Source organism: Vulpes vulpes, chromosome 14, assembly GCF_048418805.1.
Source record: "Vulpes vulpes isolate BD-2025 chromosome 14, VulVul3, whole genome shotgun sequence".
NCBI classification, from domain to species: Eukaryota; Metazoa; Chordata; class Mammalia; order Carnivora; family Canidae; genus Vulpes; species Vulpes vulpes.
Window position 1 is genome coordinate 15734659 of NC_132793.1, and position 25654 is coordinate 15760312.

Genomic DNA, 25654 nt, shown 5'->3' on the forward strand with positions numbered 1-25654 from the left:
CAGACTACATGCTCCTGCATCGAAACCAAAAGGGAGCATGTAGAGAAAAGCCAAAGATGCATGGGACCAGAGTTGATCAAGCAACACCTAGTAATCCCTGAAAGGAGTCTGGGTTTACTTCGAAGTGCTTCCAGAATAAAGCCTGAGGTATAGCCTGGGTCTCAGAGGTTAAGAACCTCCGCTTTATATCTTACAAGAAGCCAGAAAACAATCTGGAACCGCCTTTCCTTTCTTCTGTGTTCTGTCCAAGAGTGAACAACAGTAAAAGGCAAACACAACCTGGCTCTAACCATCAGGAGAGCGGCTTTAGTCAGCTACCTGGCTTTGAAGCCCAACTCTACTGTTTGACTAGCTGTGTGTCCTTGGGCAAGCTGCTTAACTTCTCTGAGCCTCATTTGTCCCACAGGGGTAGTAATATTACTTAAGTGTGCTTAAAGATTAAATGAGGTTATCTATGTGAAGCACTTAATGTAGTGGGTGCCCAGCCCATACAAGCACTCAGGAATTCGAGGCCAGTCCAGAATGTACAGCTGGGCCTTAAGAACTGAAAAATTTGCATGTCATCTCTACCACTGTGTACATCAAGTGCCATTCTTTGTACACACTGGTATCTTCTAATTGCACACGATCTTCAGAGGTAGCCAGCCCCAAATCTATAGGTACACGGTGTTGCGACAGCGCCTCTCTCTCCCGGACCTGGAGGGAGGCTCTGCACAGGCCGTGATGTACCACAAATAATAAAACTTCAGTACCTTTATCCAAGTTGTCATGGTCACAAAAGAACTCCACACATAACCTTACAGGAATTTTTATTGTTTAAGACCCAGTCATGCATACTAAAATTACATGTTTTCACCACTTTGACGTAGAAAATGCACTAGAAAAATAAACTTTTGGTCAAAACAAACACTGAAGTAGATGAATCCACCACCACGTGTCGGTCTACTCAAAGCTAAACTGAATTTCAGTTTGAAGTGAGGAATGTGACCAGTGGCTGAAATGAGGAACCAATCCGGTCAGAACATTAGCCCACCTCCTCCCCTGTCAGAGCAGGATCAGAGGCTTTAAGCATTCCACCCATAACAGGTTACCACCTGATGTGCCAAGACCTGGAGGCATATCCACAAGAACCCCAATGGCAGCTTTCTCCCCAGCTTAACGTGCTGCCCAGTGAGACCAAGGACGAGCAGCCACTTGGCAAACAGATTCATCACTAGCTTCTCCATCCACGAGTCACACTGGGCCTTCCAGTGGAGCAAGTCTTATAAGGAGGAATATTTGACTCTGACAATGCCTGTCACTTGCGTTTCAAGCAAACCAATACTGAGTCAGGAGAGCAGAAAGGAATTTACTTTAGATTTACAGAATTAACAGATCCCAATACTGAGAGACCTCACCAGACAGCCCTCTTTCCTGAATAGTTGAGATGTTTCTGTTTGGTATATGCACATTATCTCATGCCACAGAACAGCCATACTTGCATCATGACCTAAGCTAACGCTTCACTTCCCAAATGAAAGAGGCTTCAAAGGAAAAACCTTAAAAAACTGAAAACTTGAAAATTAAGTATTATAATAACACCACCACTGTGCCACAGCTTTTGCCTACCCAAATGGGAAAGTAATCCCACAACTGATCTGACAATCTGGTGGCATTTAAGAGAAACTGCCCACTCTGGGAGAATTCAGAAAGACTCAGTATCTCTCCGGAATTCTGGGAAAATACCTCTTCTTGTCCTTTCTGGCAAAAATGTATCTTACAAGCTGAAGTGTTTGTAAACCTCTAAGGACAAGTGGCTCCTTGTGAAAGCAAGATGAAGTATGGGGAAGCTAAAGCCACTTCTGCCAAAAAGCACATAAACTCCAGAGAGGATGCCAGAGTTGCATAGGTGCTTCTGTACGTTTCTCCCAGCCTCTCCTCTGTGAAGGAAGAATAGAATTCCAGGAAGAGGCACAATTTTCCAGATTCTGTGTAAAGAGCAGAGGAGGAAGAAAATCCCCATATTACCTAAGCTTACAGATTTCATTTGGGAGCTTCGGATGTCAATTCAGACTTACGTTTTCTGTAAAATAACCCAGATCGGGGGTGGGGGAAGGAAGAAGGCCTCTAAATGGTAGAGTACAATGTCCCTGTGGCAAGGAAGCCAAATGATGCCTAAAATACAGGGTTCAGAACTCAGAGCAGAGACCCTTTTATCATGCGATTCAGGGGGGGTTCAGTGGCTCATCCAAGGTCACATAGCAGTGTAAAGCCAGAACTCAGGTCCCCTGGATACTATCCCTTTCCCTTTCCTATACCACAGTACCCTGAATTTAAGGAAGTTACTTTTTAGATTTTTGTGAAATGGGCCAGAACTTTCCCCTGAAGGAAAACCCTCCCAGTTCTCCTAATGTTCACTTGTTTGCCCTGTCACTGTACCCCCACTACTGAGGCTCACTGTGTGCTCCTTTGGTCATTCCCCCACCCCGCTGTGGTGACTGTACAGAGATCCGGTGAAGCCACACAGAAATGGCCTTGATTTTCACCCAGGGAGGTCCTGCTTTCACAGCTTGATTCAAACCTCCTGAGGTGTCAGAACTATTTGATCTCTCTTTGGAACCAAAATAAAGCACAGCGGCTACAGAAGGCAGACACATCTTGGCTCCGACTCCTTTCAGAAGCTGAATGCATCGGCTCCTTGGGCCAACTGGAAAGTCCTAGGAAGTGGGCAACATCCTGGTCTTGGGAGATACTTGTCTCGGTGAGCTTAAACACACATAAGCTTTAAAGTCCAACAGACATGGGCAAAACCAGCCAGGAATGCAGTGCAGAGTGTAAACTGGGGAAAGTCTGTGGGGCTGAACAGTTCATGCCTCCCTCCATCTAGCTTGGCAGCAGTGGTTGTTTTTCAGTCTGTTTTCTCTTTGAGGCCTAAGAATGCTTCTAATCAGTTCCCACATCCAAGCAGTTGGATTCTGAACCTTCTACTATGGCTGTCCTACTTGTGCTATTTAGATCTTTCCAGCCTTGCTGGTCACGCTGTCATTGGCAGATGGACCTGGAGGCTGCCAGGGGTCTGCGTGTTGGCACTTACAGCTCTGCCAGGTCCCTAGAGGGGATCCAGGGTTAGTATCTACGGTGAAGAGCCTTCCCTGGAATTGGCACTAATGAGGCGAATCGTTTCCACCACCAACTTCTCCAGATATTTGAAACAGTACTATGAAGACGCAGAGCTTATTAACAATAGACTGGCCTTTGCATTTCAGAGCACCATCCTCTTCCTAACTGAGCTGTTTTTTGTTCCCTTGCCTGGTGGTCTCATAAATGCACGGAGAACGTACTTACACAACACACTGTACTTGTTGCTTTTTATCACTGTAATTTTCAAGGAATGAATACAAAAGGAAACAGGTCAAATGCCACCAGATGAACCACCTAGTTAGATGCTTGGGCTAAGGCTAACGTTTTGACAGGAAGGGTCTAAAGTGCTGAAACGCAGAACTAACGTTCGGACTTGCTGGCTAAAGTCTGTCCACCCACATCAGAGAAAGAAACAAGCATGTCTGGGAGGACTAGGGTCCCAGAAGTGATCCAGCAAACACTCTTGCATTTGTTTCTAGAGACCAAAATTTAAGAATCCCAAGTAATTTAGCCATTCCCCGCTGCTGGGTTTCCAGTGTCCCGCCAGAACCTCAGGGATAGAAGGAATTCACTCAAACCCTGGTCATCTCACCTGCCATTGTCCAGTTCAACTCTCCCTACAAAAAGGAAGTTGGTTATCAGCAGGTCCCAAGAATATAGATACTACTTTCCTTTTTAAAGGTAGGCCAGATGGTGACATGTGCCTCTTGGAAAGGCCCAGATGTACCACAAAAAAAGTAGGATCCCACTTGCCTCTAGAGAGCCATTCTTCTGGGCAGAAAACCAATGTCTGGCATTTAGTAACTAAACCAAATTCTCAAACAGCAGCAGCCAAAGCCCCCGGCATCATTTCATCCAGCTTCATTTTACAGATGAGAAAGGAGAGGCCCACAGAGGCCCAGGTCTTATCCACAGTCACACTTCTGGAGCTGGAGTCCTGGTCTCTTCATTCTTGGGCTAGAATTCTTTTAGCTACTCAGGCCTGGCATGTGGCGTTTTAGGTTGAGTAAAATCACATACCTCTAGGATCCTTTATAATTTTATTGAGAACCAGGGCTAAGGCTTTATGGGTTTGGGAAACCTTCAGTTTCTATTGCAAGAGTCAACCAATGAATCTCAGAAGTGCTTTTAAGTCTCTGGCTCCCAAATTTGATAAGGAAGTGCTACTTATGTCCTGATGCTCCCATGATTCAATTAAGGTGCTTTCCAAACCCAGTGATGGCAGCTGGGGCCTGGTCCTCAAACTAGAAATTTCCTGATGAGCAACAGAGGTCTGTAGTTAGGAATCAGGTGAAAGACACAAACTCCAGAAGTCTCCTCTGAGGCCACCTTGGAGACTCGGCCAGGTTCTTTCTTAGGAGTGTGCTGACTGGTGGTTTTCTTCTGGAATGTGGGACAAAAATGACTTTGGTCCTGATTTTTCTTGTTCCAAGATCTCTAAGAACCAGACATAGCTTCCAGATTGATGGTTGCCAACTGGGATTCCAAACGTTTGAAAATCACTGGGACCATTTTCCATGTCTTCCAAGGATTAATTCCAATAACGAAGGCCTTACTCCATGGCTCACTTTCAGAGCTGTACAGGCTGCAATTTAATTACAAGGAGCAAGACTGACTCACGGGCACCTCAGATTCTCCTTGCGCCTCTCCAGAGAAAAAGGAAAGGATTTAAAGATGGTGGCACTCACAGGGGACTGGTTAGTAGCAGGAGTACAGCTGTGATTTCACGGCCCGCAGGGAATCATCACACTGTGCATCTGAGGCTAGCCCCTCCGGCGGCAGGGCCTGGCCCAGGATGCTGTCGCAGACGGAGACAGGTGGGCAGAACTCCCTCACAAAGTCCTCCTCTGAGGCCAGGAGCACGGCATTCCAGGCGGTGATGTCCAGCTCTCCAGCCGTGCCACCATACTCCTTGGGGAGAATGCTTCTTGGAAGGTTTGTGTGGAGAGAGTTCAGGTCAGACCCATGAAGGAAAAACTGAAGGGGAAATGGAAACACGTGTCCTCAGGTTAATCAGGATCGGTAACCTGCAAGGCAGGCAGGTGCTCAAACACCTGCTGAATGAATGAAGGAGCAGCTGATGGCAACCTGACCCTTCCAGTTCCTCGAAGACCTTGAGGATCCTTAATTCCCTTCCCGTGCTGTTGGCTGGTCCTTCAGAATACAGCCAGATGCAATCACTCTGCTGCCTGCCTCACAGAACCCTGGAACCATGCCGCCGCTGCCACTTCTCCCCTGGGTTCTCACGACAGCCTCACACTGGCCTCCCTGCTCACAGCCTGTTTCACGCTCAGGTCGTGCCAACTCCTTTCTGTACGGCCTGCCAGTGCTCCCACCTCACACGCACTAGGAGCCAAGTCCGCACACTGGGCCATAGGGCCTGTCACAGTCTGGCCCCGCTGCTCCTCTCTTCCCCTCCTCCCACTTCCCTCTGTTGCTGCTCCAGCATGTCCAATGTGCTCCCACCTCAGGCCAGTATCGTAGCTGCTGGTCTCAGATATCTGAGAGCTCATGCTCTCGCCTCTTTCCAGTCTTTACTTAAAGGCCAGCTTCTCAGCGACGCCCCAGCTTTAATCCTGTGCTACAGTCCCGTGCCCCTGCTCTGTACTGTCCCCTTTCTCTGCTTAATTTTTCTGCACAGCCCTTAGCATATCTTAATACTAGATCACATATATCCACTGTCTGTTTCTCTCTAGAATGTAAGCTCCCCTGGGGGCAGAGATTTTGGTCTATATTGCTCATCTAGAACGTACTGTAAACACAGCAGTTTAATGGATATATATATATATTTTTTTTAATGGAAAGTTTGTACTCTTTTTTTTTAAAGATTTATTTATTTATTCAGAAAGAGAGAGGCAGAGACATAGGCAGAGGGAGAAGCAGGCTCCATGCAGGGAGCCTGATGTGGGACTCGATCCCAGGACTCCAGGATCACACCCCGGGCTGCAGGCGGCGCTAAACCGCTGCGCCACTGGGGCTGCCCTTTAATGGATATTTTTGAACAAATGAATGAACATATGAAGGATGAAATGAACAAGATTATGGACCACAAATAAGGTCATAGATATAATGAGGCCTGTTCCAAAGACTGCTTTGGCTTTAAGAGCAGGTTCCAAACAGGATCTTCAGGTACTAAGATAGGTTCAAACCCAGGCAGGGATGCCACTAACTTAGCAATTCTCAAACCTGACTGTGCATCAGAATCACAGATTCTGATTTTAAGATTTTAAAATCACACTCTTGGGCTCCACCCCGGGACTGGAGTTAAAATTTTCAGGGAAAGGGCCTGGGAATCTAAATTTGATTTTTTTTTTTTTTTTTTTAAAGATTTTAAGTAATCTCTCTACCCAACATGGGGCTTGAACTTACAGCCCTGAGATCAAGAATGGCATGTTCCACCAACTGAGCCACCCAGGCACCTCTCTGTATTTTAAATTCCTTCCCTTGCAACCTTGAGATTCTGTTTCCTCTTGGAAAAAGAGTACAAAATTCAAGACCCGGTCTTTGGAGGGACCACGATGTTCCTAGGCCTAGAGGAGGAGGAGAAAAATACCATCCATTACATGCAACCATGGTACCTAGCAAAAGCTGAATGAGAAATGGCTCTTCTAGGTCACAGAGGAAGATCATCCTTCAAGGGCCATCTGTCCTTTCTTAAATAACGGGTAGGCTAAAACTCACTTATCTCATAAACCTTGAAATATTCCACAAACCTGATACACGAGACAATAAACTAGGTAAATAGAAGAGCTTAAAAATTGCGTTTTTAAGCCCCAAGGAGCTGTGGTAAGAAATCACTATAACTTTTTAACTACCTGCCCAATACTACCCTTCTCCCTGTCCTCTTATATAGGAAATACAATGTTGGTTCACAGTGCCCAGGCCAGGATATTGAAGAGCCAAAATGACTACATAGCATTTTAACTCTTAGAACTGCCTGCCTCCCTGCTCTCTCCACTGTCACATATTATGGTCCTATTAATTTTATTTTCCTTTCACAGAAAAGATCATTTATTTTATCTGTAAATCTGTTCTTTCCAAATTAATCATCCCAGGGCAAAAATAATAAACTAAGAGAAGTTTATTGATGTCACAGGGGAGTAAAAAAAGAAGTATCAAGTTAGAATCATCACTTACTCTGTTTGCTATTTTCTCCTTCAGAAATGGTTTTATGATGGCAAAAATGCCTTTAAATATTCGAGGTTCATTCACTACATGGACTGCTTTTATCCGAATGGGGAAGCCATCCTGTAGGAGAAGGGAAGGAGATGTTAGAACATGTGGGAGGCACTCGCAGGCTGTTTCCACAGTCTGCCTCCCTCCTTTAAATCTTCTTTAGGCCTCCGTATCAGTTTGATCTGATTCTCATGGCCTCCTCCAAGACAGCTCAAGTGGGGGCTAACCTGGAAAACAAGACTCAGAGAGAGGGTCTTTCTTGGGGCAAACAAGTGGAGAGCTGCTCCTCTTGTGGCAAAGGAAAAAAAAAAAAAAGGGTTGGAGCCTGTGTGGATGCATCTTACAAACATCGGACCTTCAGGACTGGTGTTGCCAAATGGTATTTCTCAGGATTGTACTAGGTGTGATGCAAAAAAGGTTCCATGGTAGGTAAATAAGTTTGAGAACAGCACGCTGTATATACAGGTGTCCTTAACCACAGGACTGTCATATGCAAATGTTTACAGTCACATTCTCAAGAAAGGGACATACTATGCCACATCTCCCAGACCTATCTAACCCTGGAGCTTTTTCCCCTCAGATCACCTTAGAAGACTAGAAAACACTGATCCAAACTCACTATCCTAACACTTTAATCTATGCAGTACTTAGCAGGGTAGTAAAAGAAGAGTGGAAGCAAAGGAAAGCCAGAGTATTAGCTCCACATTTCTGATAATGACCAAATGTGACGCTGATGTTTAATCAACCTGGCACCCAGTGTGGGCTCACACATGTTGTGGGATTCACAGAGGAAACTTTTCTTTGGTGCCCTACAGCTCGCAAGGGACAGTACCTGTGGGCTGGTCAGAGGGAACAGGGAGCTGAAACTGTTAGAGACCTGAGACTGAGGCCATGCTACCCCTGCAAGGGCTGTGTCCCCAGCCACCAAAAAGGAAAAAGGATTCATGCTCACTTCAGCAGCACATATACTAAAAAGGAAAAATAAATTTTGCCTTGTAGGATTGAATGAGTTATGACGACTATAAAAGCACTTCGCAAACTGTTGAACATTGTGCACATATGGAACTTTCCGGTTCCCTGCACTTGTGGTGGGTTTTTTTTTGTTTGTTTGTTTGTTTTGTTTTTTTGGGGGGGCAGCAAAGCAAGGTTTACTGAGCAATAGCAAAGTGATAGTACAAAGCTCCTGAAGAGGGAGGGGATCCAAGAGGGTTGCCCCCAACTATGTTCTAAAACACAGAACACGGGGTACCTGGGTGGCTGACTCAGTTAAGCATCTGACTCTTGATTTCAGCTCAGATCATTATCTCAGGGTTGTGAGACTGAGCCCTGCTTCAGGCTCCACACTGGGGGTGGAGTCTACCTCAGATTCTCTCCCCCTCTGTCCTACCCCCATGCACATATGTACACTCTCTTTCTCTCTCTCTAAAAATAGTAATAAATACATAACACACGAGATACGAAAGCATCTGTCCAAGATAGTCCGACAGGATCCCCATCCTGAGGTCCCAGAGGGCAGGGTCTAACACGTCAGAAACACAAATTCTCAGTTTCATTTGTTAGAATTGTTCCCCTGTCTTCTGGAGAAGTAAACAACAAAAATGAGCAGAAAGTATTTCTCTGGTTGTTTGAGCTCTTGCCCTAAAGCTGATCTTGTCCAGACTGAAGGGACCTTAGAAACTACTGGAGAACCTGCTGAGAATGAATGGTAAATAGGACATTTGCGTTTCTTCCCATAATGCTGTTGTATCTTTCAGACTGTAGGCATGAGAAGTGAGGTTTGTGTATCATGTGGGACCTGCGGTAAACAGGCAGGGCCCTGGGGAAAGCCAAAACCACCATGAAACAGGCACACGACAAACAAGGGCCATACCTGAAGGATGCCAATCACCTTTTTGGCTATAAAAGGGCCAAAGTGAGATGCTTTTGATAAGCTCACTCCCTTGTAGTCTGCAAGAATTACAATTCCATTCACCTGGGTTTCTTCAGACTGAATGAGTTTTTCTAATGTCAAGTATATGGCTCGGATGTTTTCAGTAATTGGATAGTTGCTCGGTATCCATCTGTCTGAGGTCATAAGAAATGGACAGAATGTTACAGAGATGAATACAAAACAAGTAATCACAGGCTAAAATTTATCTCCTTGCTCGAACTCTTATTTAAAAAATGGAAAGAAAGCTACTCTACTGGCATGGCTCTATTTAGGTTAGTAAATGGGACACCTTAGCAGCAGCTGATGTTAATTCTAAATACAGCAGCACATTTGGAAATGGGAATGCAAGCGAGTGCTGGAGTTAAAAGCCTGAGCTCTGAAGTCAGACACACACGGAAGGGGTGTGTGTGTGTGTTGAATCTTACTAGCTGTGTGAGTTACCTCCTCACTCTGAGCCCACATCTCCTCAGAAGAAGAATAAGCTAGTAATACCTTAATGGACATCTAATTACATCAGATTTTCATACCACCGCCCTGAGCCACCTCTTCCCACGTTAGCCTCACACTTTGGGTACCACTGACCTGCCTCCTAGCTGCAGAGATGGGCGTGGTCAGTGGGGGTCGACATCATCCTGGCTACTGTGTGATCCAAGCCAGATCAAACAGAGCCAAGGGGACTCAATTCTTCGACCATGGCCCTTTGGAGAGAAGAGATCCCTCTCCCCTCTTGTAGTGGTGAGGCTAGGAGCCTGGGACTCTGGGGCCCAAGTGACAAGAGCTGGCCTGAAAATGAAGCATGTGTCAAGGAAGGCAGGGATGGAGATGGCTTTCCAGTCTGTGCTTTGTGCTATATCCCCTTTCCGGGCCAGACGTTCTCTTAGTATTGCCCATATGTTTAAAGGAGTCCTTCCTTTCTCTGGGAAGAAGATGGAAATGACAACTTTTGACTGTTAACCGCTGTTCTCAAGAAAATTCCACCAACCTGTGTGTCCTTTTCTTAGGACGATAAAATTCCACATGACTGCCGTCACCAAGGGGATATGTAATATGTGCAAAATTCCTATGAAAAATAATCTTTGTCCAAGAGCTGTGCCAGCTTGCTACTGAATGTTGCTGCCAACCAAACCTGCTTCTACATAACCGGATGTCTTCCTTTTCAATAACATATGTCCCAAAAGAGGCAAAGCTAATACCCAGTTGAGAACAAAACCATCTCAGTATGCTTCCTCCTAAGTTGCATTGGTAGGGAGGGGTCTAGCTGCTCCAGACACATGGGGGAAAAATTTCATCTCACAAGCAAAAGGCTGAAACTGTGCAGGCAAAGAGGTGAAACCAGGGTGCTAGTCTGTTTTGTAAATCCTTATGAGTCCAGTACAGAGAAGTAGCAGAAAAAAACCTGCTGATTGGTTCCTAGGTCTCCTGGTGCCCTAAAATCTCCACCACATTGCCTGTTTTAAAATAAACAACCCTAATTTTGGAAAGTGCCTAAAACAGCAGGTAAATCAGTTAGTTAACATTGTGCCTGGTACACAGGAAAGGCTCAGGAGGATGGTTTAGTCTCCAAAAAGGGTTTGGCAATTGACCAAAGCACATGGCAGTGCGAACCTTAAAGACAGAGAGGAAAGTGCAGGGAGGTGTCCACTGCCTGACAGACATCACTTCAAGAGGAGTATGTGAGCAAAGGAGGGCTGCCAGCGGGCCCTCTCCTGCTCCTGGCTTGGTTGGGAAGAACACTGAGATCTTACTTTCAAATTTTGTCTCTGCTCTGGCCTGACAGATTTTTAAGGCCGTGGGGGTTGGACTCTAGTGGACAACACGCTTGAGTTTATAGCATATTTGGTGCCCCTATTAAAAGCACTGCCAAGGAAATGTAAGATGTCCTCATTACCAACAGTAAGTGCTGAGATGGAAAAGTGAATCTAAAGTGAATCAGTGGCTTAACAAAGTAGAGGAAAGGAGGGAGAGGAGGAAGAGACACACAGTGAAGTGTCACCTTTCTGGTCATCTGCCCAGCCCCCCCAGATGCCTGCCTCACCTCCTCACAAAGGAGGGAGCTTGCTTGTACCCTCTGACCAGGGCAGGACTATGCACAGAGGAACTTGGCTGGGTAGCCCAGGAAGCCTGCACACTAAGGAGTACAAGATCTTGACAGGTGCAAAGCAGTGGCAAAAGCCAGTCTCCAGGAAAAAGAGCAAGGAAGATATACACAGGACAGCAGAAACGTGTGGCCTAAGCAGATACACAGACAGAAGCAGAGACAGGGAGAATGGCTGGCTTAGTTCCTGATGGGGGGACGAAGTGGATGCTGGTTTTGGGGCCCGGGAGCCCCAGGAAAGCTGCTACACTTTGAGCTCGCTGCTTCTGAGGGATGCTCCTGTTTCTTTAACTCCTTCCTTTTCTCCTAGGCCAGGCTGAGTGGCTTTTTGTCATTTGTAACCAGAAGAGCTTTGACTCCAATGGGGAGGGGGCTGAAAGGGAAAGGCAAGGGACAGACAGGGTGCCGGGCACGTGCATCCCACACATAGGTGGGCACGCAGGCAGGTACCTGCGGCCCAGCCAGGGCAATACCTGGGCGGATGCACAGGATGTGGCAGCCTCGGGGGTCGGTGTGGGGCAGCACAGTGAGGAATCCGGAAGCGAGGACATCCTTTAAGGCCGAGGGCTTCAGGTTGTTGAAGACTTCGGGCCAGCTTCTCCTGCAGCTGTGGTAGTTGACCAGCAGCTGTAGGGCCCGGTCGTAATCAAACTTGCGGGCGCGGAGGAAGCGCAGGAGGAAGGCATCATCCAGAGAGGTGCTCAGGGTCGGGCACTCCTTCCGCACCATGTCACGGAGGGCCTGCACGTCTCGGAGCCTCCATTCCGGCTTCTCCTGCAGCTCTTCCCTGGCTTTGGTGACCAGCTCCTCTGTCAGCGAGCACACGTAGCCGGGAGGCTCGGGCGGGGGCGGCAGCTCATTTTCCGAGAGTGAGGCCGCAGAGGGGCTGGTTCGCAGAGAGTCACTTTCTTCTGACATTAGCTACCAGGATCCCTGCCAACACACAAACCCCGAGCCAAGTGAACGAAGCCCGGCACTGCTCCTCTCAAGGGCAGCATGATGTGGAGGGGTGGGGGTGGTGGGCAGGTGCACTTTTGTCAGAGCGGCGGTTCTCAGCTGGGGGAATGAAGTGGATCTGGACCACAGGGCCAGGTCCTACCCCCGACCGAATGAAGTGAAAATCCCCACCAAGGCACCCAGGCAACTGCAGTGGGACACGCACACACTCCTCAGGCAACGCCGTGGCCTTCTGTACAGAGATAGGCTGCTCGACCTACTTGTAATTAAAGAAACATATTGGCAAAAATACAAGATGGGTGATGTGCTTTCTGTTGGGCAGAGAATAAACTGGCATAGCCTCATCGGAGGGCAGTTTGTCGCTATCTATCAAACTTTAAAACCACACACCCCGTGGCTCAGCATCTCATTTCAAGGGCATATACTTGTACATGTGCACAAAATATACACACAAGGACAATTACTTCAAGTATTGGTGATGATGGGAAAAGACAGGGAACACTTTAACTGCATACCAGCTGGAGACTGGTTAAATGATATCCTAACAATGGGATACTAGGGGAAGATTTTTATGAACTGACACACTAAGAAAAAGAAAGCAAGCTGCAGGACAGTGGGCACAGAATAACCTTATTTATATTTTTAAAATCTATACCTATATATTGAGCGCACCTAAAATTTCTGGAAGGAAATATAAGAAAATCGTTACCAGTGGTTCCCTCTAGGGAAGAGTACTGGATAACTGGACATTTAAGTAGGGAGACTTTTTACTATATACATATAGGACTTATGATGGCTGTGAAACAAGGCTGATTGACGCTCACACGGGAATGGAGCATAACTGACAGGATGGCCCCAGCTGCCATCCCTCTGGATCCACCATCCAGTGGATGTCACCCTTTCCCCAGTCAATGACTGAGTGAAATGTGGGCCTCCACTAACAGGCAACTTTGCCTTGAGGTTCAGCCTGAACCTGCCATGGAACTGCCCTACCGTCCACAACTCCCTGCCCAAACCTCCTTCCCTGGAGAGCTGAGCTCCTATTGGAGTCTGAAGGCTCTCCCTGACTTCTGCAGCTTCCTCTCATTTTATGCTTCACAGATGCTGCCTCCAATTCATTCCTTGCATGTCTCATCTCAACCTAGTGTCTGTTTCTTGGAAGAGCAGAACACATTTATTGAATAAAAAAACAAAACCAAAAACAGCTGCTTTAGATATTCCAGGAGTAAGGCAGTAGCAGCTGTCCAGTCCCAAAGCCCAAGCTCCTGTCCACAGACTACCACTGGTCCCTGACTCTGAGCTCAAGGAGAGCAGGGACCATCTCAGGGGTCTCTGCATGTAGCTGGTGACCAGGTCACTCCCCCAAAACCGTCGTCTTGCCCACTCCGTTCCTTGCATTCTAACCTCCAGCCCCACCCAGCTGCTTTCAGTTCCTCCCAAAGCTGTGTTTTCTTGTCTTGTTCACATCCTGTTTCCTCTAGCAAGCTTGTTCTTCACCTGACCAATACTGATTCATCTGAAAGTCCCAATTAGATGCCACTTCATGCATTCAACAAACATGGAGGACTTACTATGTACCAGGTCCTCTTCCAGGCACTAAAGATATACATCAGTGAACAACAACAAAAAAATTGTGCCTGTGTTGAACTTAGATTCATGGGAGAGCCAGACTATAAGCAAGAAAAAAACTATAGTCTACCAGATGAAAGTGCTAGGGGGAGAAATAAAGCAGGGTAGAGAGTTTGGAGGTACCAGGGAATAGGGATTGAAATTTTAAATAGGGTAGTCAGGGATGATTTGTTCACCCAAATGACATTTGAGGAAAGATGAAGGAGATGAGGGAGTAAGGCCATGCAGATATCTGGGAGAACAAGGGCAAAGCCAGAGGCAAGAACACACCCGCCAGTATGGAGGCCAGTGTGTGGCTACAGCCAAATGAACAAGGTGGAGAATATTAGCAGATGAGTTGATAGAGATACCGGGAGCCCCATTGATACAGGGCTTTGTAGGCCAGTAAGAACCCTTTTACTGAGTTTGGTGGGAGCCATCTGAGAAGAGTGACACGATCTGATTTCTATTTTACAGGATTGCTCGTCTGTCTTGCAAATGGATTGTAAGGGGTTAAGGACAGAAGTAAAGAGACTATTCAGAGGGTGCTGCAGTAAGCCAGGTAAGAGATGATGGTGCTTGACGCAGGACGCCTTCTCCAACTCCAGGCCAGGGGTAGGAGCCTCCCCACCAGAAGCTCCTTGGCATAGCACGCTCCCTCTGTTCTAATTGTCTGTAGGCAATCTGCCGGCAGCATCTTTATGTCTCGTTCGTCGCCTTAAACCCAGTGCCTAACAACGTGTCAGACGGGCAGACTGCACTCCATGAATATTTGCTGAATGAGTTGGATCTGCCTGGCGGAGGAATGCTAAGCGAGGCATGAAACCACGATCACGGTTCAGGGACCCACCCTGGGCTGTTTCCACGGGAGGCACCGACAGATGCCTGTAATCCCAATCCAGTGCTTACCTGGGAAACAGACTGTAGTGTCCATTGGCTATAGGCCTAGCCTGGCACATGACGGTGCTGTGAATATTAGCGGACGATGGGAGGTTAAGTGACGGGCCGGAGGGTACACACCTAGGGCGGCACCGCGTGGATGTGCGTGGCCCCACACTGGGCTTCACCCTCCGCCTGGAGCCTCCTGTGTAATCTCCAGGGCCTCGGCAGCGTCAAGCCCAGGGCAGGACAGTCTGGAGCGTCAGGTGATGGGGGGCGTAGGGACGGTGCAAACACCGTTTGTTACGGTGAAGCCTGGAGCCTCCCCCGCCTGGAGCCCATCACGTCGCGGGCATCGCCCTCCTCCCCGCCCCGCCTCGCCGAGGCCAGGAAGCCGGCCCCCCGGAGCCCCGAGCCCCCGCGTCCCGCCGACCACCTTCTGAGGCCCCCCACTTCCGGCTGTCACCCCTTCCCCAGCGTCCCCATTTCCTGGGGTCTCTCTCCTTGAGTCCTCCAACTTCCGGTGATCCCTCCCTCTCGGGGGTCCCTCTCCCCGACCCCCCCTGACACAGGGGCGGCCTCGCGGGCACTCACCGGCCCGGCTATACGGGGCGGAGCGCGGGTCTAGCGGCAGTGGGAGCCTCGTCCGGCAGCGCGCACAGAGCCGACCCGCACTCCCGGCCCGGCCGGCCCGGCCCCTCGCGCCGGAAGTGACGTGCGCGGGGCGTGGGAAGGCGCGGCGCCGCCCGCGAGTGCGCATGTGCACCTTCCCGCCGCAGTGCCGGCCCTCGGGCCCCACCTAGCGGCCGGGCCTGCGCGCTGGCGGGGTCGGGCCTGCGGAGAGGGGAGTTGGCCGGATCCGGGAGCCCGGGAGGCTTCGGGCGGTACAGAGGCGGGAAATGAGACCCCGAGGAAGAAGGCAGGAAACTGCGGCTTCAGGACATCCCACCGTGCGCCCGCGGCTTTACATCCACTGCCTCACTCGATCCTATTTATGGAGCCCCCCTAGGTCGTGGAAGGGAAATTGGCAAGCAGTGAAGTATATAAGGGGCTTCCAACCTGGACTTCGGGATCAGCACATGGGAGATGCCCATCCAGCGGACTTCGGTCTGTCTCCGGCTCAGTGGCCGCAGGCCTCAGGGTCCTCGCATGCACCGCGATTCTGGCTTTGAAAATCACCCTCTTGAGTAATGACTTGTGTCCTGCTTTGGGGCTCATAAAGTCCCCTTCGGAAAGTGGTAGCTTGAAAAAGGTGTTCCTGCCCCACCCCCAGCGCCATCAGCCCCACACCTCCCGCCCCAACATACCTATTATTACGCAACCATGACTTTGAGACAAAGCCCCTGGGTGGCTCTTTCAAGCAGAGCAAAGACACAAAACTGTAGAGAGAAATTCTGTGGTCTGGGAGGACCGAGAGCCCAAAGGTGCATGCAAGAGATGACTTTAAACAACCCCTTCCTTTCCCAACCCCAGAGGGCAAGAGGAGCTCTGGAGGATGGGAACTGACCCACGGAGGCCATGAGAACATGGCAATTTCTGCTGGATCCCAGATTGTTGGGGAAAGTGGAAGAGCCATGAAGTCGTAAGTTTTGACTCCTGCTCTGGCTCCACCATTTCTAGGATAAAATACGGAGCACTCAGTTAAATCTGAATTTCAAATAAACAATTTCTTTTTAAGTGTAAGTATGTCTCCTGCGACATTTGGGATAGACTTATACTAAAAACCGTATCTTTTTTTTTTTTTTAATTTTATTTATGCAGGACTCATTCCCAGGACCCCAGGATCATGACCTGAGCCAAAGGTAGACTCTCAACCACTGAGCCACCCAGGCATCCCCAGAAATTCAAATTTAACTGGACACCCTGTGTTTTGTTTGTTTGAGTCCCCCTCCCCCCCCCCCAGTCTATCTATGTATTAGTTTCCTACTGCTGCTGTAACAAATTAGTACAAATGTAATGACTTGAAACAATACAGATTTATTATCTTTCAGTTCTGCAGGTCAGAAGTCTAAAATCAAGGTGTTGACAAAGATGTATTCTCTCTGGGGACTTAAAGAGGGGATTTGTTCCTTTGCCTTTCCAGCTTCTAGAGGCCACTCGCATTCCACAGCTCATAGCTCATTCCTCAAATCACTTCAACCTCTTACTTTTGTTGGCACATCTACTACTGACTCCGATCTTCCTGTGTCCCTCTTTTATATTAAAAAAAATTTTTTTTCTTGTGGCAAGAGCACTTAACATGAGATCTACCCTCTTAACAAATTTTTAAGTGTACAATACATTATTGTTGACTACAGATACAACATGTCCTGCCTCCCTCTTATTATAAGGACTCTTGTGATTACATTAGATCTGCCCAGATAATCTAGGATTATCTCCCCCATATCAAGATCCTTAACTTAATCACATCTTCAAAGTTCTTTTTATCATATACGATAAGATAGTAACAGGCTCCGGAGATTACCACAGGGATATCTTTGGGGTGCCATTATTCCACCTACCACAATCTGGCAACCCTATGTCCAACTATGTGACCATAGCCAAATCATTCAAATTTCCAAAGCCTCTAGTTCCCCATGAGCAAAAAGCTGATTAAATAAGCTCATAAGAGGAAACACCTTGCCCCTTGCCAGGCAAACCATATTTTTACAAATGACAGCTCTCATGGCAAAGGGCAAGGAATGATCCTTTCCAGACCATGGTGTCCTAGTTACTTGAATAAACTTCACCCAGACCCCAGACCCACTGGTGGTACCATCAGGTTGCAATCCCAGATACTGCCAGCAGGAGGAGAAGAATATAGGTCTAGAACCTGGTCTCAAGGGTAGGGGAGGGTTGAGAGGAGATTCAAAGATGTCCAGAAGTCCCTGCCCCTTCCCTCAATTGAGGACCATTATTTTTGGGTCTTCCTGATGTTACATATCATGGAACTAAGTTATCTTAGGATTAGAAGAGTCTCAGATAATCAAAAAAGTTTTCATTTTTTGAGGGATTATATATACCAGGTACTATGCTAAATAATTTGTTTGTATGATTTCATTTATACCTTGCTACAACCCTGTGAACAGGAAGCTAGGATTGTCTCATGTACAGATGGGAAAACTGAAACCCAGAAAGGGAAAGTCACTTACCTACGGGCTCAAGATAGTCAAAGAAAGAGCTGGCTTTGAACCCAAGTCTGTATGACAACATGGCCCCAACTTTTACTTTGGTTTAGAGGTTACTTTGCCTCTTTGTTCTTACAGGTTGAGAAGCAGGCTCAGAGGAGGGAAAATTGCCCATAGTCACATGATGACTCCAAGATTGAGCTGCAGTTTGAACTTCTGTCTTTTGCTTTTCTGCACTGGATACTCAGAAGTAACACACTCAGAACTACCCCTCAAAACATCCATTTCCTTGTGGGCAAAATGGGGGTATGTGTCTCATTGTCTAGGGGGTCCTTAGAAGGATTCAGTAGAATGGTGTGTGCAGAGTTCTGGTACATTGGATCATGACATGTCTGTTAACTCGTGATGACCACCCCACTTGAGAGCAGAAAGGTCGCTGGAGGGAGGGCAGCTTGCCCTGCATCTTGGTTTGGAGGACTCCTAGCATCCGTCCTCCTAGCTTCATCCAGTATCTGAAGAAAGAAATCTGGCTGTTGGGTATTTGCTAGAGGAGGCCAGAAATGCCTGACCTGTCACTGTTTTCAAAGCATGTGATTCTGACCTCAGACAATCTCTGCTAGAACCAGTTTTAGTATTGATTCTAAGGGAGGGCTTATTTAGGATACCACCATGATATAGGGCTTAGTTTCTCATGCACAATACTATTGACCTTTGGGGCTGGGTGAGTCTTTTTGAGGGGTGGGGGTTTATGTCAACCTGTACATTGTAGGATGCTTAATGGTATTCCTGGCCTCTAATCACTAGATGAGAGTAGCACCCCACACTTACAATGGTGAAAAACAAAAATGCCTTCAAACATTGACAAATATGTACTAGGGAACAAAATTGCCCCCATTGAGAACCACTAGTATAAAAGAAAGAAAACTGGCTTCTGGTTGAATAGACATGAGTCAGCTGTGCAACCTTGGAACAATTACTTACCTTGGTTTCTTTAATCATAAATTCTTTACTAACAGGTACCTCTGATTGAACACCATTTTTTTTTTTGGCAGTGCCATGAGCTCTTTGCCTGAATAATCTCACTGAATTGTCAATAACGAATCCTGAAGGGACACTGACTGGTAAAAGCAGGGAGGAAAAAGTAAGGGAGAAAGTCATCTGTATTAAGCATCTTCTCTGTACCATACAGGATGGCAGGTGCTCTCACATACATTTATCCCTTCTTGTTAGCTATGTGATTTTGAGCAAACCACCCTGGGGCTCAGTTTCCTTATCTATAAAATGATAGCAGCAGGGGAGTTCTGGGAAGATGATGGCAGTGATGCCAAGCACAGATTTAAATCCTCCCAAGTCCCCACATAAAAACAAAAATAAAATCTATACCCATGTTTACAACAGACCTAGGTAACAAGGTATTTTCAGGAACTCCCTGAACAAATGAATGAGGACAAATCAGCAGCAGCTCTGAGGCCTGAGTGCCACCAGGGCCTCTGTGGAGGAGATATAAAAGGGAAGCAACAACCTGTCTAACAAATCTTAAAACTGGAGTCCCCAGACTGCAACATCTATGGAAAGCATGGCAGGGCTATTTGAAAACAGCAGCTAAAACTGGGAAGGGTTTTCCCAACTCCAACTAGAGGAGTGCAAGGAGTGCCACGAAGCCTCAGGGCTAATGGAGTTTAATGCCCATGAGTTCCAGAAATGACCACCGAACCCTCCTTCCAGGACAGGCCTCATGCTGAGAAACTCCTGGGAAATTTCAATGGAATAGGATAGGGAAAGCAGAAATCAAGGGAAAAAGTGGGTTAGATGAATGTAGGGGAGGCGAGCAGAGCCAGAAAACCTCAGAGGTAAAGCCAGATTTTTGTTAACAATATGCAGAAACAACAGAAGGGGGAGCTCTGTGAAAATACAAAAGTTTTCTTAACCAAGCCTCCTCCAAATGTTCAGAAAAACTATCTCACATAAAAATGAGCAATGGAAAAGTACCGAAGTCAAATCCTAGGAAAGCAAGATGGCTTGAAGAAGGAGGAGAAGGAGGAAGAAGAGGAGAGGGAGGGAGAGAGAGAGGAGAGAGAGAGAGACAGACAGACAGACACCAGGAGAGAGAAGTAGAAGGAGTAAAATAGCAGCCCTATAGACAATGATAGCTTGCCCAGAAAGACATTTAAAAAAGAAGAAGAAGAAAAAAAATTTTTTAAATTTTCTTCTTTAAAAAAGAAGAAAAGGAAAGCAAGCTAAAAACATGAACAACATGACATTAAACCAAAAAAGAACAACATAAATCAGAATTATAGAAATTCAGAAACCAGGTGTCAAGTCATGAAAGAATCAGAGGTAAAAATAATTATTTTTAAAATGAAAAGTGAACTAAATGGAATATAAGAGCAAATGAAAAAAATAAAATCAACAGATAGTTGAGATAAATAGAAAGTGAAGGGGCAATTTTTAAAAATTAAAGGTAAATGAGGACATAAAAAAACTTGAGGGAAAGAGACAAATCAAAGTTCGGAAATGATCATCTAACCTAGGAATAAGAGGAGTCACTAAAGGGAAAAATAAAACAACGTAGCAACAACAACAACAAAACCCCCAAACAAAGCCAGCAATACATCATTGTCTCAGAACAACCAATACCAAGGCACACTTTTGTAAAATTACTGGTTTTTAAAGATAAAGAAAAATAATTTTTAGGTGCCTGCGCACGTAGGCAAAAAGGAAATAAAATGAGATTCTCATCAGACTCTTCAACAGCAATGCTTTAAGCAGGGAGGAAATGCTATAATATATGTAAGACACTCAAAGGAAGTACGAACCAAGAATTTAAATCCAGCAAAACTGATCTTCTATAAAGACCCATTATTATCTTGCAAACACTCAGTGTTTTTTCTCTGAGCCTTTCCTGAGTTGTCTACTGAGAATGAGCTCCAGCCCAACAACATGCCTGGAGAGACTTTGCCATGAGGACTGGTGGTAATATTGCATTGCATATTTACTGAAAGATAGCTAAAAGAGAAACAAAGGGGCACCCCAGGTGGCTCAGTGGTTTAGCGTCGCCTTCAGCCCAGGGCGTGATCCTGGAGACCCAGGATTGAGTCCCATGTTGGGCTCCCTGCATGGAGCCTGCTTCTCCCTCTGCCTGTGTCTCTGCCCCTCTCTCTCTCTCTCTCTGTGTCTCTCATGAATAAATAAATAAAATCTTTAATAATAAAAATAAAGAAACAAAGTTTGTAGAGCCTATATGCTCTAACAATGTAGCTATAGTACAATTCCCCCGAAGTGGTGGGGAATAGGCCTAGTGGATGCAAACATTTTTTTTATCCATTTTCAGTATTCTAGTTAATAGCGGCAGTTTTACCATTGCTATTCTGTTGTAAGTATAAAGTGGCAAATCAGTTATTGCAGAATCTTTCAAATTTTTCATCTCTTGTGTCCTTGAAAACCAAAGTTACATTGAGGTGTATATATATATATATATATATATATATATATATATATATACCCTATAATCTATATTAACAAATATATAATAAAATCTGTCTATATTTATATAAAATATTAATTCTATTCACTAAAAACAATGACCAATCTAGTAGCAGTGAGTGTACATAGCCTCAGTTTATAGTCTTGAAATGCCCTTTTCTAGAAGGACTTCTTGGAGAAATTTCTGATTCTAAAGATGTGGCAGGAAATGAGCCTGGAACATCTTGTCATAACTAGATAACAAGGAAGCCATCCAGGCTATCAAGTGGACTTAGAAACCAACCTAATGATGGTACAATTTCTGTTGTAACAAAGATTATAATTGCAATTGATTGAAGTGCATCAAATATGTTTCAATAAGTTCATAATGATATTTAGCAAAAACACCAACCGATCTCCTTCTGAGGATGGCATAGAAACAAATTATATTCTTAAAACTATGTAAATAAAACAGGAGAATCAAGTATTTGTCCCATCTTTCCTATATGAACTGTACCACTGGGTGACCAAATAATAGATTAAGAAAAACATCTTATAAAATTATTAAAATTGGTACAGGAAAACAAAATTATACAATACTGCCATTTTGCAACCTCCTATGAATTTACTGTTTATAGCTGTTGTACACAATAGCAGCTAATAACAAAAAAAAGAGCAAACTCTAACCACATATGTGTTTCTTGATAAAAGAACACAGAACCACCTATAATCATGTCAGAGGGATGGAAACTGGCTGACTTAGCTGCTAATATGCAGGAAACACAGAAGGCAAGGCCATGTTGAATTGAACTGTAAGGATGCAGTAGACAAAATCCAGACTTTGAGAAACTCTATGGGTCAAAAAGCGTAACAGATAAACTACAAGGAAAAGAAAGAAATACAGGGGGAATCTATGGCTTAAAACACATATTAAGATTTTTTTAAATGGGCAAAATAGAACTATAATATCTAGGGATGTACATGCAAATGATTAAGCAAAGAAATAATTACTATTAAAGTCAGGCTAGTAATTACTTTGGGGGGAGGGGTTTGATTGAGTTGGGGTACATAGAGGGGCTCCTGGGGTCACTGGCAAAGTTTTATTTCTTGACCTGGGTGGTGGTTACTGGGATGTTTGCCCCCCAAATAATCACTAAGCCACACATTTAATTTGTATGATTTTCCACATCTGTGATTTGTTTTATTTTTTTTTTAATTTTTTTTTTAATTTATTTATGATAGTCACAGAGAGAGAGAGAGAGAGAGAGGCAGAGACACAGGCGGAGGGAGAAGCAGGCTCCATGCACCAGGAGCCTGATGTGGGATTCGATCCCGGGTCTCCAGGATCGCGCCCTGGGCCAAAGGCAGGCGCCAAACCGCTGCACCACCCAGGGATCCCCTGTGATTTGTTTTATAATACAAAGTTTTTAAAAGATGAAAACAGAACTGCCTACCTCACTGTGTACGTGTATGTGCATATACACGTTTGAATATATGGCTTCTGATACATAGTAGGTTCTCAATACCTATGAGTTCTCTTTACCGTTAATCCTGTCGAACAGCCTTACTGGTGTGATTTCAGCACCATTGCTAACATCACTAACTTGTGTGACCAATCAAAAATAGTTAATTCTCATTAAGTGATTATTAGGTGCCAGGCACCATTCCCAGTGCGTCTAAGTTAACAGCATCCTCATAATTCTATTATTATTATCATTCCCATTTAATAGAGAAGAAAATTGAGTCAGAGAGGTCACCTGTGACCACATAGAAGGTGGAAAAGCAGCTTGGTTTTGAACCCAGGCAGTCTGCCTCCACAGTCTAACCACTGTATATATAACTTACCGGTTTTCATTTAGTGTCCAGTGCCCTGTTTGTAGGAATTACTTCCCCCTACTGAGTGCCTGTCAATGTGTGTGCCATCCCTCTATCCTTATTACCTGAATCTCACAATCCTGGTGGGTGGAGGTGCTTGTTAGTTTGCATTTGACAGATGGGAAAACCAGATTCAGAGAGGCAAAAGAACTTGCCCAAAATAAATGGCAGTTGGGGGTGGGGGAAGGTAAATTGTGGCTGGGGAGGGTTCATACTCTTTGGCCCTTGGGATTCTAAAGAACAAAATGTTCCATACTCTTAAACAGATGCTCATCTGATGGATCTGACCCAGTCTGAGGTCATGGGTTGCCCAACCAGCCGTCCAGAGCCTGACTTGGCTTGAGAAGTGTCCAGACTAGGGCTGGGAGAGTCAAGGGTTTGGCAAGCACCAGACATGCCTGACCCCAACCAGGGGGTCATGCGAAGCTTGTGACCCATGGGCCTGGTGTTCCTCAAGAAGCCAGAGATTTCTGTTACTCCGTGTGCCAGCCTTTTTTTGTTTATAAGCCTTAGTATCAGGGCCCAGAATAGGGCCAGCCACCTCTCCGAGCTTGAGATAAAGACATGAGTGGGGTTGGCTGTGTGGATTTCCCACACGAGGTGAGAGCCCAGCTGTGTTTTTCTGGTCACACATTGATTTTTAAATCTGAGTCAGCATGACTGTTTGGAGGTACAGACTGTCCTCTCTGTTCCCAGGGGCCCTGGATCCCAGCTGGGCTGAAGCATTTCCAAAACAGGGCCTGGAATGCTAGTGGACCAAGAGGGGTAGACTCTGCACCCCCTATCCCACCAGGACCAGCTTTAAAGCCCACCCAGACTGCCCTCACCGTATTATTAACATCCAGCAGTACTAAATCCTTACCAAATGCTAGGCCCTGGGCTACACACTCTCTATATATTCACCCCACTAACCTCGTGGAGATGCTATCAGGTAGGGGCTCTTCTGAGTACCATTGGACAGTAGGAAACCTAAGACCAGGTCAGGAAATCACTTGTCAGTGATCACACAGAGATGGAGTTGCAGGTGTGTGATTGTGGGATCTTAGAAAGTCAGATCTGGCAATACTCTATCTGTGTCATGTGGCCCTCACAATGGCCCCACTGGGTGGGTATTATCGCCTTCATGAAGATATGAGAAAACAGAGTCTGGGGGAGGTGGATGTAACTCGTACAATGTTGCTCTAAAGCTCTGCTGTGACAGTCAGCGATAACTTTTCAAGAGCATAATCCAAAAGCCCACAAGTGCTAAAGTTGTATGACCACAATATGTATTATTACCCCTACATTCACCCACAGTTCTATAGTGGGGAGAGAGGGCAACATTCCTTTGGTGGTCACCTTCTTGGAAGAGTGGAATAGAATGGTGGAGGCTTCTTGAGGAGGGAGGGGGGGGAACCAATGTGAAGAGTTAATATGTGACCCCTGTGTGGGCAGGGATGTCTAGAAGTTGGGAGAAATGGGCTGCCCAGCTGCGCTAGTGAAGGAGCTAGAGTGTGTGCATGTCCTGAGGTCAGTCCACACTCTCAGATGCTCCAAGGCAAAGGCTCTTTCAGTGTTTCCCATGGACCAGCATGAGCTGATAGCATCTACAAGGGGTCCAAGCCTCCCCTTTGGTCACTTGGGATAGTGCAGTCGTGTCCCCCAGGACCTCATGGAGGGGCAGAGGGGTGGTAGCAGCAAAAATCTAGAGTTGGATGTCAGATTCTTAGGGCTGAGAAAGGAGTTTCTAGACCCCCTTAGAGAGGTGCATCCACCAACATCAGGTTTGGGAAGGGCCTATGGCATTGGCCATCTCCATGAGCCCACGGCAGCATCCCATGACAGAAAGGGGCAACTTAAAATGTTTCCTAGATCCAGAGAGCTCCGGCCAGGTTGGTGGCAGGTCAAGTGAGACCCTTCCTCTCCCCACTCCATCTCTACCCAGCCCCCTCAGCCCCACCTGTGGGAAAGGGGAGGAGAAAGAATGGAGCCTCCTACACTGCCTCCCCCACTGCAGCAGGCTATCAGCCTAAAGCAACACCAAGTAGGCTACGGGGAGAAGCTTTAAACCCAAATCAAGCTTGGAGTTGTGATCAGTAGCTTTACTGGACATTCAATTTATAAATCGATACTGTGTTTATGACCTAATGTAATTATGGAACTGTTTCTTGAGAATGAGCAAAAAAGTAACAGGATGAGTTTTCACCTCGTGGCAGAGAAAATGTCTCTGCACTGAATAAATTTTAAAAGGGATGCTAGGAGACAAAAATAAAGGTGTGTGTTGATTATGTCACAAGTCTAGTTTGCTCAACATCCTGGTTGCAGCAGGATGGACGATTCTCCAAAACAAGCCTAGAAATGAATGTTCCCGAATGCCCTAGAGCTTGCTGCATTAGGAAGGCAAGAAGTGTGGGTACCTCTGAGAACCTCTTGAGTCCTTCCTGTATGGGGCCTGGACCCTCCACC

At 46.2% G+C, this 25654-nt stretch overlaps 1 protein-coding gene and 1 long non-coding RNA gene across 6 annotated transcripts in view; one reads left to right on the forward strand and one right to left on the reverse strand.

Moving 5' to 3' along the window:
• Positions 1–792: 792 nt before the first annotated feature.
• The window catches only part of TTPAL (alpha tocopherol transfer protein like), a 37972-nt gene continuing 13110 nt past the window's right edge, over positions 793–25654 (reverse strand). Inside the window, exons 1-6 of one of the 4 annotated variants that reach the window (XM_025998746.2) lie at positions 15360–15527; positions 14796–15019; positions 11795–12254; positions 9167–9360; positions 7258–7368; positions 793–5097 (exon numbers count right to left, since the gene is read on the reverse strand). In XM_025998746.2, coding sequence (XP_025854531.1) covers positions 4819–5097; positions 7258–7368; positions 9167–9360; positions 11795–12239 — 1029 coding nt within the window. In that variant the 5' untranslated portion in view covers positions 12240–12254; positions 14796–15019; positions 15360–15527 and the 3' untranslated portion in view covers positions 793–4818. Of the gene's footprint in view, positions 5098–7257; positions 7369–9166; positions 9361–11794; positions 12255–14795; positions 15020–15359; positions 15528–25654 lie in introns of those variants that run through there. The other 3 variants (XM_072735766.1, XM_025998747.2, XM_025998748.2) reach the window with 3 other exon arrangements.
• Positions 14362–16756, forward strand: LOC140595349 (uncharacterized). Of its 2 annotated transcripts, none has more exons than XR_011996894.1 (2): positions 14362–14448; positions 16527–16756. It is a non-coding gene; the product is annotated as an uncharacterized lncRNA (long non-coding RNA). The 2 variants fall into 2 exon arrangements; XR_011996895.1 differs by lacking the exon at positions 14362–14448 and adding an exon at positions 16210–16347.